This window comes from Anopheles maculipalpis, chromosome 3RL (genome assembly GCF_943734695.1).
Source record: "Anopheles maculipalpis chromosome 3RL, idAnoMacuDA_375_x, whole genome shotgun sequence".
In the NCBI taxonomy this organism is placed as follows: domain Eukaryota; kingdom Metazoa; phylum Arthropoda; class Insecta; order Diptera; family Culicidae; genus Anopheles; species Anopheles maculipalpis.
In genome coordinates this window covers 29114205-29126951 of record NC_064872.1, presented here as the reverse complement: position 1 = coordinate 29126951, position 12747 = coordinate 29114205, and the positions used below count along the sequence as shown (strand labels likewise).

General features: G+C 44.2%; 3 protein-coding genes across 3 annotated transcripts; all 3 read right to left on the bottom strand.

Annotated features, from left to right (window-relative positions):
• Nucleotides 1-2056: 2056 nt before the first annotated feature.
• Nucleotides 2057-3293, bottom strand: LOC126564978 (2-oxoglutarate and iron-dependent oxygenase domain-containing protein 3-like). The gene is made up of 2 exons (XM_050222112.1): nucleotides 3144-3293; nucleotides 2057-3054 (listed from the first exon to the last, which is right to left on the bottom strand). The coding sequence occupies exons 1-2, from the start codon at nucleotides 3218-3220 to the stop codon at nucleotides 2106-2108; spliced, it is 1026 nt and encodes a 341-aa protein (XP_050078069.1). The 5' UTR covers nucleotides 3221-3293; the 3' UTR covers nucleotides 2057-2105.
• Nucleotides 3294-3729: 436 nt separating this feature from the next.
• On the bottom strand, nucleotides 3730-5226 carry LOC126564764 (reticulon-4-interacting protein 1 homolog, mitochondrial). Its single transcript, XM_050221864.1, has 4 exons — nucleotides 4908-5226; nucleotides 4605-4819; nucleotides 4190-4524; nucleotides 3730-4116 (listed from the first exon to the last, which is right to left on the bottom strand). The coding sequence occupies exons 1-4, from the start codon at nucleotides 5224-5226 to the stop codon at nucleotides 3738-3740; spliced, it is 1248 nt and encodes a 415-aa protein (XP_050077821.1). The 3' UTR covers nucleotides 3730-3737.
• Nucleotides 5227-5685: 459 nt separating this feature from the next.
• LOC126565245 (uncharacterized) lies at nucleotides 5686-6563 on the bottom strand. The gene is made up of 2 exons (XM_050222405.1): nucleotides 6107-6563; nucleotides 5686-6034 (listed from the first exon to the last, which is right to left on the bottom strand). Exons 1-2 carry the CDS (start codon nucleotides 6557-6559, stop codon nucleotides 5693-5695), a joined length of 795 nt encoding a protein of 264 aa, XP_050078362.1. The 5' UTR covers nucleotides 6560-6563; the 3' UTR covers nucleotides 5686-5692.
• Between the last annotated feature and the right edge of the window lie 6184 nt (nucleotides 6564-12747).

Genomic DNA, 12747 nt, shown 5'->3' with positions numbered 1-12747 from the left:
ACCCGGGAAATAACACGACGACATGACAGTGTGTGCGAGGTATTTTTTTTTAGTTTAAACTTATGTTTTAACGTTCTGTTCTGTGTTCTATAGTATCGAAAGAATTTTGAAATATTTGCCTGACCAGAGGACATCATTTCAACTTGCCTGCAAATTTGGAAAAGGTTGTTTCTTAGGTAAGTGATAACGATTCCCTTAACACAAGTCATTGCGTCACATGAAGAGATATATGAATATTTGGTTAGAGCCCTGGATTCACTGGGGTTTTTCAATTCTCTGTACACATATCGATGCTCGGAGTACAATAGCTACAGATAGATATCTTCAAGTTCTAGTAGTCTTCTTGTTCTTGTAGCTTGTAGCAAGTTCTTGTAGCTGCTTATTCATCCTGCGTTCAAAATGATCGAAGAAAGTCCCTCAAGCAGTCCTCTTAGTCGTCTTATTCGTATGGCAATACCGGGGTAAGGACTGTTCTCTAACTACAACTACCAGTGGTCAGGTTAATGGGCGGCCACAAGGGGCCTCGTCAGCTAGAGAATTCCTTTTGATGTAGAATTATTGCAGATGTACAGGGGTCTAGGTTCAGTTGCTTCAGTTCAATTTCCGGGAGATTGATATCCGTTACTGGGTGAGGTTCCCCCCAATTTCCATTCCGCCTCCAAACGCCTTCATCCGCCACTGCTCAGCTCGGGATCGACATCCTGTCCAGTATGTATGAAGAGGGACATTCTGAGGCAACCACTAACAAGTTTCGTCTGAGGGGCCTGATCGACGGACTTCATCCAAAACTTTCCTGTGAAACGGCCTCGTCAACCCTAACTACCCAGTTTCGTGGTCCAATTGATGCATTACAGGCTGTTCTCTCTCAGGTAATTCTGGATATCGGGTGCTAAATTGATTTGAGCTGGATATTTAGCCTAGTTAGCACCAAATTATGGAACACTATGCAACAGTACGGCATAGCTGGGAAGCTATGCCGGGAAGGTATGGTTGATCAAAGCCACTATGGACTCCTGTCTGCTGATCGACTCTGGAGGGTGTTATGAAAAGCATGTTGTTCTCTCTGGAGGATGTCATGCGAATCCGGAGCACGATTTTCACCCGATTGCTCCCATTCCTAGCCCTCATGGATGATCGACATCGACATCATCTGCGGTCCACTCGACACTTCCTGACGGCTTTCACTATCCTGACGATAGTGAAAGCCGAATGGATAGAATGGCTGGGGCACGTTATGAGGATGCTAGACTCATGCCCCACCAGGAAGGTGCTCGTCACTGACTCGTGGAGTCAAACCTACCGGAGATTGGATGCAGCCGCGGTTGGAGGACTGGCCTGGTCATCTAGACGTGCTCAACCCTGAACAGGAGATTAAAAATAGGATCAATCGGAGAGCTTTTAGAATCACAAGAGAATAAGCATGTTCCGGATGGTACTCATCGCAACTCTTAGTGATATAGGGGACTATTGCAACAACACCAATTATTCAATAAGCAAGAAAGCTCAATAAAAACCAATCAAAAACTGCAAAAGCTTTAACTCACACACCGTTAAAAGTATTTATTTCTTTACACCATATGTCCTACATTCCTACATCCCCATGACCAGGGTCCATCGCATACTTAAGGTTCGATTTAATTTCTCTTTGCAAACGTGCAGTTTTAACTTACTTAGTTAAATGTTCTTTGTTCTGGTTTAGTTTGTTTGCTTTTCTAGCAATGGCAATGCTTTTATTAATGCTACAATAAATCACACAATTACTACTGTATCACGTGTGATAAAAGTTTGGAATTAAAATTACATTTGTTCGTTAATATTGCTTGTAGTTGTCCTGGGAGGCTTCTGTGCAGTGGCTTAAACACAAATTGGTAACGGAATGCAATTACAGCAACTGAATACTGTTTCAATACACAAAATCAATGGCAACAATACGGCTTTTTCTTAAGTACGAAATGCGCTCCTTTTGAAGTGGATGATGCAAATAATACGCCGAAAGAAGAAAAGGAACATTTTTTTTTTTGGGTTTTGTCCTTTCGAACGTAATGCAATTACTTTGCACTAAACTCCTCCAGCGTACGGATAACGAGCACAGTATCGGCCCTATCTCAGGGCTCGACCACCCTACCCTCCCTTGTACCACCGTCTTCCGCCTCTTCCTCCTCGTCGAGTGCAAATTTTGGATCCGCCATTGCCATCTCCCGGTCGCAGGTGAACGAAATCGTAATCGCGTACCGTACGCCACCGGTCACCTGCTCCACGTGGTGCATATTTTCCGCACCGGATGTGAACCCACTGACACGCGCCCGTTTCGGTTCGATGTACACAAGTGTACGGTTATGTTTGCCTTCGTTGTCGATAAAGACAAACCGACCACCGGTGAAATCTTTCCCGTAATCGGTCAGATACAGCAACGTGGTAAAGTGGAACGAGTTGTACGTTTCCTTGTCGACGTGTTCGTGCCAGTATTCGTCGTGAATCGTTTTAGCGGTCGCGTTCGTAAGCCTCGAAAAGAAGGTCGGATGGGTAAGGTGCAGTGCGTCCACATTGAGCCGGAAATTGTCGGCCACAGCTTGTTGTACTTTTGCTTTTACGTGTCGATACACGTTGATATGTTGATTGGTGAACAGTTTTTTTGCTTCCGGCAACCGGTACACGTTCACAAATTGGGTACCCTTGGAGAGGGCACCTGAGTGGAGGTCCAGTATGGAAGCGCCTCCAGCTGATTGGCCTAGCTCGAATCCGGCCCGGGCAAGATCGAGCAGTATGCCGGCTTCGGCCGGTGATACAATCTTATCGCTCACAAACCGTCCACACTGGTTCGGTATACAGCCGGAAAACTTTGATATTTCCTCCAGATATGGTCGGGAACAGTCGAGCGGTTGGGTGCGTAGCTCAAGCACTTCCCGCTGGGTGGCAAATTTCTTCTCCCGCGTTCGGAACGTGGTAAAGTACACGATGGCCACAATACCTACCATTAGCACTATCCGGGCCCACATCTGATGCTGTTGGGCGGTGCTGGGTGACGAGCTACCACCGGAACTGGTAGTTGATTTCCTTAAAAAAGGGGGCAAATAATAGACGATACAATTTAGGCTTTTTGCCATCCACTAATTCCAGCATTTTCATGCATTTTTTCTGCTTACGGTTTGCGTGGCCGACTCCCAGTGCCATCGCCGGAACTTTTCTTGCGCTGTCTCACACTGCCACCACCGTCACTCATGGCCGCGTTTTCACCGAAAAAAGCTACGTTTTCCAGTTACGGAATAATAAAATCGATAAAACGATTCGTCGCCCTGCCAGCGAAGGAAATTTGTTGTTTGTTTACAGCCTTTTGTTGTTGTTTGTTTTTGCTCATCTCCGTCCCACGAGCAAAATGTCAATTCTCATGATAGTGAGAAGCGCTCGTTCACTCTAGTGAGAAGAAAAATTTTATTTCTAGAATGCTTTGCCCCACCACGCCTGATGTCATCTGTCAATTGCGTGTCAAATAAAATTCAAAACAGTCGTTACGTTTAGTTTTGCTTGAGTTTTTTGTTCTGTTGAAGTTATCGTGAAAGAAAAATTGTATGGAAAGATAATTGAGTTCTCTCTAATTACTAGCATGGTATATAATCACACGGTAGCACACGTAATGTGTACGATTCGCTACAATATTTCGTTATCTATCTCTTCCATTCGAAACTCTCGCTCTCGTTCGACAGTTCTAAATGTGTAGTCTGCGCCGCCACCGATTCCGCTTACTCGAAGTCGATCACCACTTTCCCTCGTAAATGCTTTTGCGCGACACGTTCGTACGCTTCCGGCGTACCAGCGTACGGGAACACTTTCTCTACCACGGGCAACAATTTTCCCTTTTCGGCCAAACGCTGCAGATAGGCGATACCTTGTGGTGCCGGCACAAAGTAGCCCCACTTCACCAGACCCTGCCGGGTGCTAAGCGAGGCCGCATTATTACGCACGAGACTCACCGCATTCTGGTACATGCCTGCCGCAAAGCCATCCGCATCGATGTTTTTAAGTACGGGTGAATTGAACGTGATGTACTGATCGAACAACCATGGTACCTCGTTTGCGTACTCGGTGCCTTTTCCGGCACAATCCAGCACAATATCAAACCTAAGAAAAGTGAGAGAAATAAGAAAAAATCGTTATTTTGTTTGATCGTGATACAGTTTCTCACACGTTTTACCTTCCTACACTGGCCACGTTCTGTACGTGCGCCGGATCGGTGTAATCCAGCACGTATTTCACTCCCAGATTTTGTACCATTTGCATTGCATCCGTAGAGCAGGTGGCAAACACTTCCACACCCTCAGCCAACAGCATCTGCACCGCCAACGTTCCGACCCCACCGGCAGCACCAAGCACTAGCACCTTCTTGCCCGCACCACCACCAACGGGTGAAATGGCGCCAAGCAGATCGCCCAAATGTCCTGTTATGTACAATCCCGACCAGGCCGTTAGACCGGCGTACAGTATAGCGCTTGCATCGATTTTGCTTAGATTGGAAGGTTTCTTGAACAGCTAAAAGTGTACAAAAATAGGAAAATTACCACAAACGAACAAATAAATTACATGATTTCGTTTGGCACGAAAACACGCACACAATACTTCTCCACGACAACGTAATCGGCATGGCAACCTTGCAAGTGCACCGGCACAACACCCCACACCTCATCGCCTACTTCGAGCTCACGGCTAGAAATACCCAACCCTTTCTGTACAATCTCCCCACTAAAGTCGCGGCCGAGCACGAGAGGAAACTCGATTCCACCATCCTTGCAGCGCATTGCATTCAGCACCGATGCACCATAGCCGTCTAGAGGACAATGAGATCCACCGAGAAGGAAAAAAAACCAGTTAAACACGAATGGTTATACGAACCAAAAAAAAACCCCTCCACTCACTGATCATGGCCACATCGATCGGGTTAACTGAGGACGCTTTCACCTTCACCAGCAGCTGGGTGGGTGAGCGTAGGATGGGCATTTTAATGCCATCACTAAACTGTATCTCTTCCTGTGGCACACCGTAAGCATGTATCTGCCAGCCGGACATTTTCCCGTACGAGGCATGCTGTCGTCGCGGCTGCTCCTGGGCCGGTATGGATGAGGAGCTCGATGTGACGGTGGCGGTTACTAGGTTGCGAAAGTTGGCGAATATATCCCGCTGACCAAGCTTGCCAGCAGCTGTAGCGGTGAAGCGGATGCAGTTTGCGAGTACCATGGCCGGTGAAGCTGCACAATTACGGCGTGTAAAGCAGTGTGTGATAAGCCCCACACCGAGCTAGCCAGACACGCACAGTCGGAGTTGATATATTGGTTTTGTAAACAAAAATAAAGTAGGTGCTGCTTGTCAGATTTCGCAACATGATGAAGAGGAGCAAATTTGTCAGCCAGTGGTGACACTTGCAGTTGGGGCGATTTTATCAAACAAAAATATTGCTTCTCACTTTAGTGAACAGACCCTTCTCACTGTAGTGAGAAATAATATCTTGTTTCTAGGAAGAGGTGTCAGTCGAACAAATTATTTAAATTCAATATACAATTTTTTTCTTTTTCAACGGATCTCAACAAGTTGTGTACGACTTTTCTATCAAGATATTCAGGAATTAAAGTGCAAAACTAACCCAGATAGATCATTGACAATAGGGTAAATACTGTGCACAATTTCGATTTCACCGTCCAACTGTTTACGCCTTTATTCCTTTCTTTTCTAAATTCTTAAACTTTGCCCGCAGTGAAGTCTTTTGCTTCTGCTCCTTTCGCTCCTTTTTCGTTAGCTGCTTCCGTTTCGGCTTGTCGAGATATTTGTCCGGTGGTGGAACTTTCTTCTGCAGCAGGGTTGGATCCGGCACGAGCGTTATTTCTTCTGCCGCAACATTTTTCCTATTTTTCTTCCGAAGCTTTAAAATTTCGGCATTTTTCTTCTCAAGCAGCTGGATACGGGTAGCGGACTTTTTGCTACCGCTTTCTGAAAGGTTTACGCTGATTTTTCTCCCATCAAGATACGAACCATCGAGCAGGAATGCTTTCTGTTGAGAAAAGGGGGAGAAATTATTGGAAAGCTTTGAATTTGAAGAATCCTGACTACACCATCGCTTTACCTGAAACCCATCAGGATTTTCCATCTCCACAAACGCGAACCCAGACGAACGATGTTTCGGTATGCGAACACCCTTCACACGACCGGCTTGATCAAAGTGTTGCCAAATCTCTTCCTTGGCAGTGGAGAAATTAACGTTCTTTACTATCAAAACAAACCGTTTGTTGTTTTTTATCGTTTCCAGAATGCCATTAATCTGTTCGGTGGTCAGTGTCGGCAAACCTTCCCCAGTCTCCACATCGCTTTCCGAAGATGTGGACACTTTCCGTGCACCGCGTGCCGGCTTCTGTAGATTCTTGGTAACCTGTGGTGGCAATGGGTACAGTTCGGCTTTGTTGACCTTTGGCGGTGTGGGCTTCACGTGCCATTCCACTTCGTAATCTGAACCATCGGAATCGTTGCCATTTGTGGCGGATGGTATACTCGCACGGGCTTTGCGTTTCTGTTTGTTCATTGTTCTGGTTTCGATGGAAAACAATCACAAAACCGTTCCACACGTGCTTTTGGGAAGCAATAAAAGCTTTGTTGTGGTTGTGCTGTGTTGACGTTTCTTCCCGAAATTCCACCACAGCCGGTTGTCTGTTTCGTACAAGGTCGCTATATGTGAGGTGCGCATACTGACAGAATTTGGTTTTTCTTTATCACTCTCGGTTGGATTTTGCAAACGAACGTGAATTAAGTAAAACAGAAAAGCAGCTTTTTGCTGTCTGCTGATTGTAATTTGATTTTTTATTGAAATCTGCATCGTCAACCTGTAGCATGATCTTTTCTTTTGTAAATTAAATGAATAAAATTTCGTTTTTCCTTTAGGTAAACATGGTATTCAGTATGATATCAACAACCACTCCTTTTTATAGTGCTTTTCACGATGAATTCTCAATAGAAAAAGCACTAGCATGTTGCAAATTTATATTTCCTAACGGTTTCCAAATATCTTCATTTAAATTTGACATTCGGCAGACACGCGTAAATTGAACGAATGGCAGGTCCGGCCATTACTATTCGCCTACACCCATGATGGACACGAGAAAGAAAATATTTGGGCAAAATATCTATTTGAAACAGATTTTTGTTTGAAAATTTAGTAGTCTACCCAAACAAAATGATCTAACTCCGAAAATCTGTAAAATTCTCGATCTCCACCTCGATTGTCAAATGGATGGGCATACCTTTTATCTCTCACTCTGGACAGCAGTGTGGTGCGTACCTTGTACCGACCCGGTGCTTCCACATTCACTTTGTTTTGATCTCCCTCAAAGCTCGAGTGTAGTTCGGTTGTGGTGGTCACACACGGGAAAGAAAACGTGAAAAATCGCCTCAGTGCAACGGGAATTGACTGATAAAACGCATCAAAACCAAACGTACGTAAAGAGTCGGTGGAAAGAACGTTGTTTTCACCGTTTTATCCTGTTCTGTTGCGCTTTTCAATCACTACCATCCGGGGGTACACTTCCACCTTCCATCATCTGCAGAAGAAACATCAGCAACAATAATAGCAGCAGCAGCAGCTCACAGGCGCGGCCCATATAGTAGGCAATTTCCCCTGTCTTTTGCGTCTAGCTCGCGGTACCGTAGAAGTAGACGAATGAAAGAGAAAGAACGAACGGGTCTGCGCTTTTTTTCCTGCGTGTGCGGAGTGATATTTGTGGGAAATTCGTTTTTTTCGACTTCTCTCTTAAAGGACCCGAGCATTTGCAGGTTTTTGGGGACTATAACTTCTGTTAATCATTCATCAAAAACGAGTGTTGAGATGCCGAAATTATGCATGTGCGTGCGTGTGTGATCGATTATAAGCCTTACGAAAAGTTGCACCGATAGCTGATGGAAAAGCTTTTGTTTTGTGTGCGAAAAAGTGTGAATAGTGCCCGTGTAGAAAGCAAAAAAAAAGTCCGGCAGCAAAAGAAAATCTATCATTGACCGTGCCCTTGCGTGTTGTTGGGTCGCTGTTGATCGATTACCGACCGCGTACTACTGGGTTGTGCGTGTGCGCGTGTGTGTGTGTGCATATGAGTGAGAGAGGGAGAGCGCACGCGAGCTAACGTATGTGCGCGCTGTTATTAACGAGAAGCTGTGAGTGCGTCTCTTTTTCCTTCAAAAAATTTGTAGGAAAAAGCAGAAGCTTCTTATGAAAAATTACAAATAAAAGAAAAGCACAATAGAAAGTAGAATAAAATTGTGCTTGTATGTGTGTGTGTGTTTGTTTTTCGTGATGATAGTGTGCGATGGCTCATAGCCTGCTAGAATTGAAGCTAAAAGAGCCTGCTGTGTTGTGCTGTTTTTTACTTCCTTTCGTTGAAGACATACGGTAGAGCGACATGAGTTTCGATTTGATTGAGAGGTTAATTAAAAAATATTTAAAAAGAACTGTGTTTGTTCATGCATATCTGAGAGTAGAAAGCATATCCATCTTGAAACGTGATACAGATTTATGCTCGTTACCGATTCCCGTTTTTTGTGCATTAGAATCGGCAGCGAAAAAAGAGGAAAAATAAAACCTGAAGTGCGCCTGTGTGTGAAGGAATGCGTGAAAGAGAAGATGCGTACGTGCGTGCACGCGAAGGTGGGTGTGTGCGTGCGTTGCAAATCGAACCTCTTCTATTTATCGTGTGTGCGCGCGCTCGTCTGCGTGTGTGTGCCTGCTTGAGAATATAAGAAAGAGAGAGAGAGAGTATGTGAGAGAGACCAAACGAGTGTGTGTGTGTGTGTGTGTGTGTGTGTGTGTGTGTGTGTGTAGATTATAATAATCATTTCACTACAAAGATGCGAAAAAGAAAGAAGGAAGAGCGCGATATGTTGGGTGGGGGTGGGCTCGCGACTCGACCCCCTAAAAAGGAGTACGGGAATCGAAACATACGGCCAATGTCCACCTTTTTGACAAACAGTTCGCTTCTTCTTGCTGTTCTTCCGTTCCGTCTGCAGCGGGAGGGGGTTGTTCGGTCGACGTCTTCTAAATGTTACTCGCCCTGTTCGTGGCTCACACACACAGGACCCAGGATGATTGTGGGATGAAATAGTGAGAAAGGGGGGGGGGGGGGGGAATGGGGTTTAGAAGGAGGACGCAAGTTTTATGAGATGAAGGAAAATTTGTCTGTCTATCTGTCTGATGTTGTATGCTAGGTTACAGCAGCAGCTGCTGCTAAGACCATCCGAGTATCGCGTCTATTGTGTGAGATTTGCTTGATTAGTGAGTGTTGTGATAGGTGAGAAATTGAACGCAAAAATAGTGGGCAAGTATGATGACAGTTTTAGCACCCCCTATCATCGTCGTCTCGTAGTTTGTTTTTGTCTCGTATGGTGAACAATGATTTACAACCCCCAAAACATGGGTTAACGCGCCCGTGACTGTGTGTTTGTTTGTGCCTGCGTATACTGCAACACAGAAGGGCATTAGAAGTTTCATTAGAGTGCGTGCGTGCGTGCCAGTGTGTGGGTGTGTGTGCGCTTGTATGGTTGCGTTGGTGTACGAGCAGGCATTATGTGTTGTCTGCCCCGGAGCGTGGTGGCCCCCGATTTGTGTCTCTGTGAGTGTGTGTGTATGTGTGTATATTGTTTTTCTTCCTCTTTTATACGGTCTGTATCTCGTATGGGAGATCCAACATCGTCGTTCAGCCACACACTTCCTTGCCCTTCCTTCCATGACATTCTTCCGCATAGTACACAATGGAAGGTGTGTGTGTGCATGTATGTGTGCATTTGCTAACACAACAGAAGCAAAGAAAATGAGTGTGCGTGTATGTCGGTTTGATGTTGTTTTTGTTGTTTGTTGTGCTGGGCCATGACCGTGATAAGGGCATCCATTTAATGATGCGTATCCGTGAGAAAAAAATCTTATCGTGTTTTCTTTTTTTTCTCAATTTGCATACGAAAAGCATCAAACAACAACGACTAAATTACGATGCAATAAGAAGCAGTGATCTTGTTTACTGCGAAATTTACGCAGAAAGTGGGCTTATACTACGCACCAAAAATGCGTGTGCCTGTGTGTCTAAACCAAGCATATGAAAGTAATCCGTTTTAGTGTAGAATTAGTTAATAGAGTGCTAAGTGTAGTGTCGTGTATGGAACAGTCGAGTGGATGAAGGTACAAAGTACAAAGGTCTGGGAAATTCCAGTGCAACCAACCACCAACAACAATAATACCAACATCAACGACATAGGGCGGCAGCAGCAGCAGCAGACGAGATTGCTAAACCCTCCCATAGCCTACTTCTACACTAAAGCGTGTCCGGTTGTTTGTGTGTAGTTGTGTTTTTGCACGTGTGTTTTATGATTTTTTGGTGTGTTCCCTTTTGCCCTGTCTCACTAGCTGCTCGCTATCTTCATCAGTCTGTCGTTAAGCAAAATGCAAATGCCACAGGCAGACGGACGGAGTACAGGGTGGCTGATATGATGGAGTACGTTGTGTTACTATGTTCAAACGTCATAGTTTATTTGATTGTTAGATAGAGGATCTCCAAAGCCAACGAAACGAACTTCGAAGTGCTGTAATATTTCCCTAAATGCCACAATACCGGTTTTTGGGGAGGGAGGTATTTCTGGTCATGTAATGCAATTCGGCGATCGATTAGATGGAAACTCATAACATGTTTGATAACCAGGAACGATTATGCGTATGTATGCCCCGCAGAGAACTTGCTTCCTTTCAAGACAATATTCTTAAAAGGAAAACTCTATTCTAAAAAAAAGGAAAACTGAAAAAATCGATCGAATTTTTAATAAGTGGCCTCTTGCAAACTGTTTGTATTATTTTTGCATGATATTTCCGTTTTCTACAAGATATTCTTCGCTGTTTTGCGTTTATGTTATCGTGAAGCAATGAATTAAGAAAATTGCTACAGACACTTTCGGTTAGAATAGTATCAGTCGATGGAATAGTTTTGTTTTTTTCTTTAAATCGTTGCACTAGGTATTAGCCAGTAGTAATAAAGTCTGGACCTCCTACTGTCCTATACCGACCCTTAGATCGAATGATTCAATTATAAAATCACCAAGAGACATATCTAAGGTTTGCCTAATCAGTTTGATAAAGCCAGTAAGATTTTAAGGCTCGGATAACACGATTTTCCCCAAGAAAACTAAAGAAGTTTCAAGAAGATGTGGCAAAAATACGCAATTTTAAATGAACGTCAGAAAATGACAGATTATTTTTAACTTTACTTAGCTCAGGAATTCAATCAGTAATATTGTTTTGGATTGTTTTGGATGTTTACGATTGTTGACTCGAGATAGGTGAAGTTTTGAACGACTTCAAATTTACGGTCACCTATCCGTACATCACCCCTGCACTTAGTTCCGGATTTTGTAGTAGGGCCGCTGATGGTGCCACCATCAATTTGGTCTTTGCCCAGTTAATCTGCAACCCGAGGTTTTCTGCCGCCTGCTTGATCCTTTGGTAGGCCTCTGCTACCTGGAAGGACCGCAGACCAATGATGTCTATATCATCAGCGTATGCCAGGAGCTGGGTTGACTTATAGAAGATGGTTCCCGAAGTTTCCACCTCCGAGTCACGGATGGCCCTCTCTAGCGCCAAGATGAATAGGAGACAGGCGAGCCCATTTCCCTGAAGCAAGCCTTTGGTGGTAGCAAAGGACCCTGAGAGTTTTCCATCCACCTTCATCTGGCATGTGACGTTGGTCATGGTCATTCTAATAAGCCTGATCAGTTTGGCCGGGATTCCAAAAGTGCTCATGGCCTCGTACAGTTTTACCCTGGCTATGGTATCATATGCCGCCTTGAAATCTATGAAGAGATTTCTCTTCTCCCAGATTTGCCGCATGGTGAAGATCTGCCGTATGTCGAAGATCCCCTAGCCACTGGATGATCTCACAGAGCAGAAAAAGAATGAAAATTTGGGAAAATAATTTAATTACTAATATATACTAATATTTGGGAAAATATTGTTATTAGCTTTTAAGGCCTTAGTGGCTTCATTCGCTTTTGTTTTCTTGTTCTCAGGTAACGTTTCTACTAATATACAAATTGACAGATATGACAGTTGAACAATTTGTTACACACTTCATATGCACCACCCTGTAAAGCGTAGTATGCATTGGTTTCCTGTTGTTTTCGTCTAGTGCTTCTCACCGACCCAAGATACGCAGTCTGCGATTTTCCTCTGGTTGTGCGCTCCCTCGTGCGTTATTCTTGTGTTCTTTTATTTTAATCATTTGCCCGACAACTTTATTGTGTTACCGCGGGAGAAAAACGGCTGAAAAAACAATTGTGCCTCGTGTCTTTAGCGCGATGACGGTATTGAAAAAAGAGGCTGGGCGCAAAGAGCTAGAAAATAGTAGACATGTGTGCAAAGGGCACACCATTCGTCGTGCTTCTACATTGCGCATTCGACCAAGTGCTTGCATATAGTTGTATAGAGAAAAGGTGCAAACGATCAAAGTTGGCTCGTAGTTGTAGCTTAGACGATTGAGCATAGAGCAATGAATTAATTGCATTAAACTTACCTTAGCTATTTTAACTAATAAAAGTTTCTTTTTTCCCTCTGATTCTACCAGCATTTTTTTCTGGGCGCGAAAATCACCCCACCACAGAGAAAATGTTTATCGCTGCCACAATCAATAACAATAAGCCGCGGTTTTAATGGCGCTTAGCAGTAGCAGCAACAGCAGCAGCAGAAGCAGCTCTAGC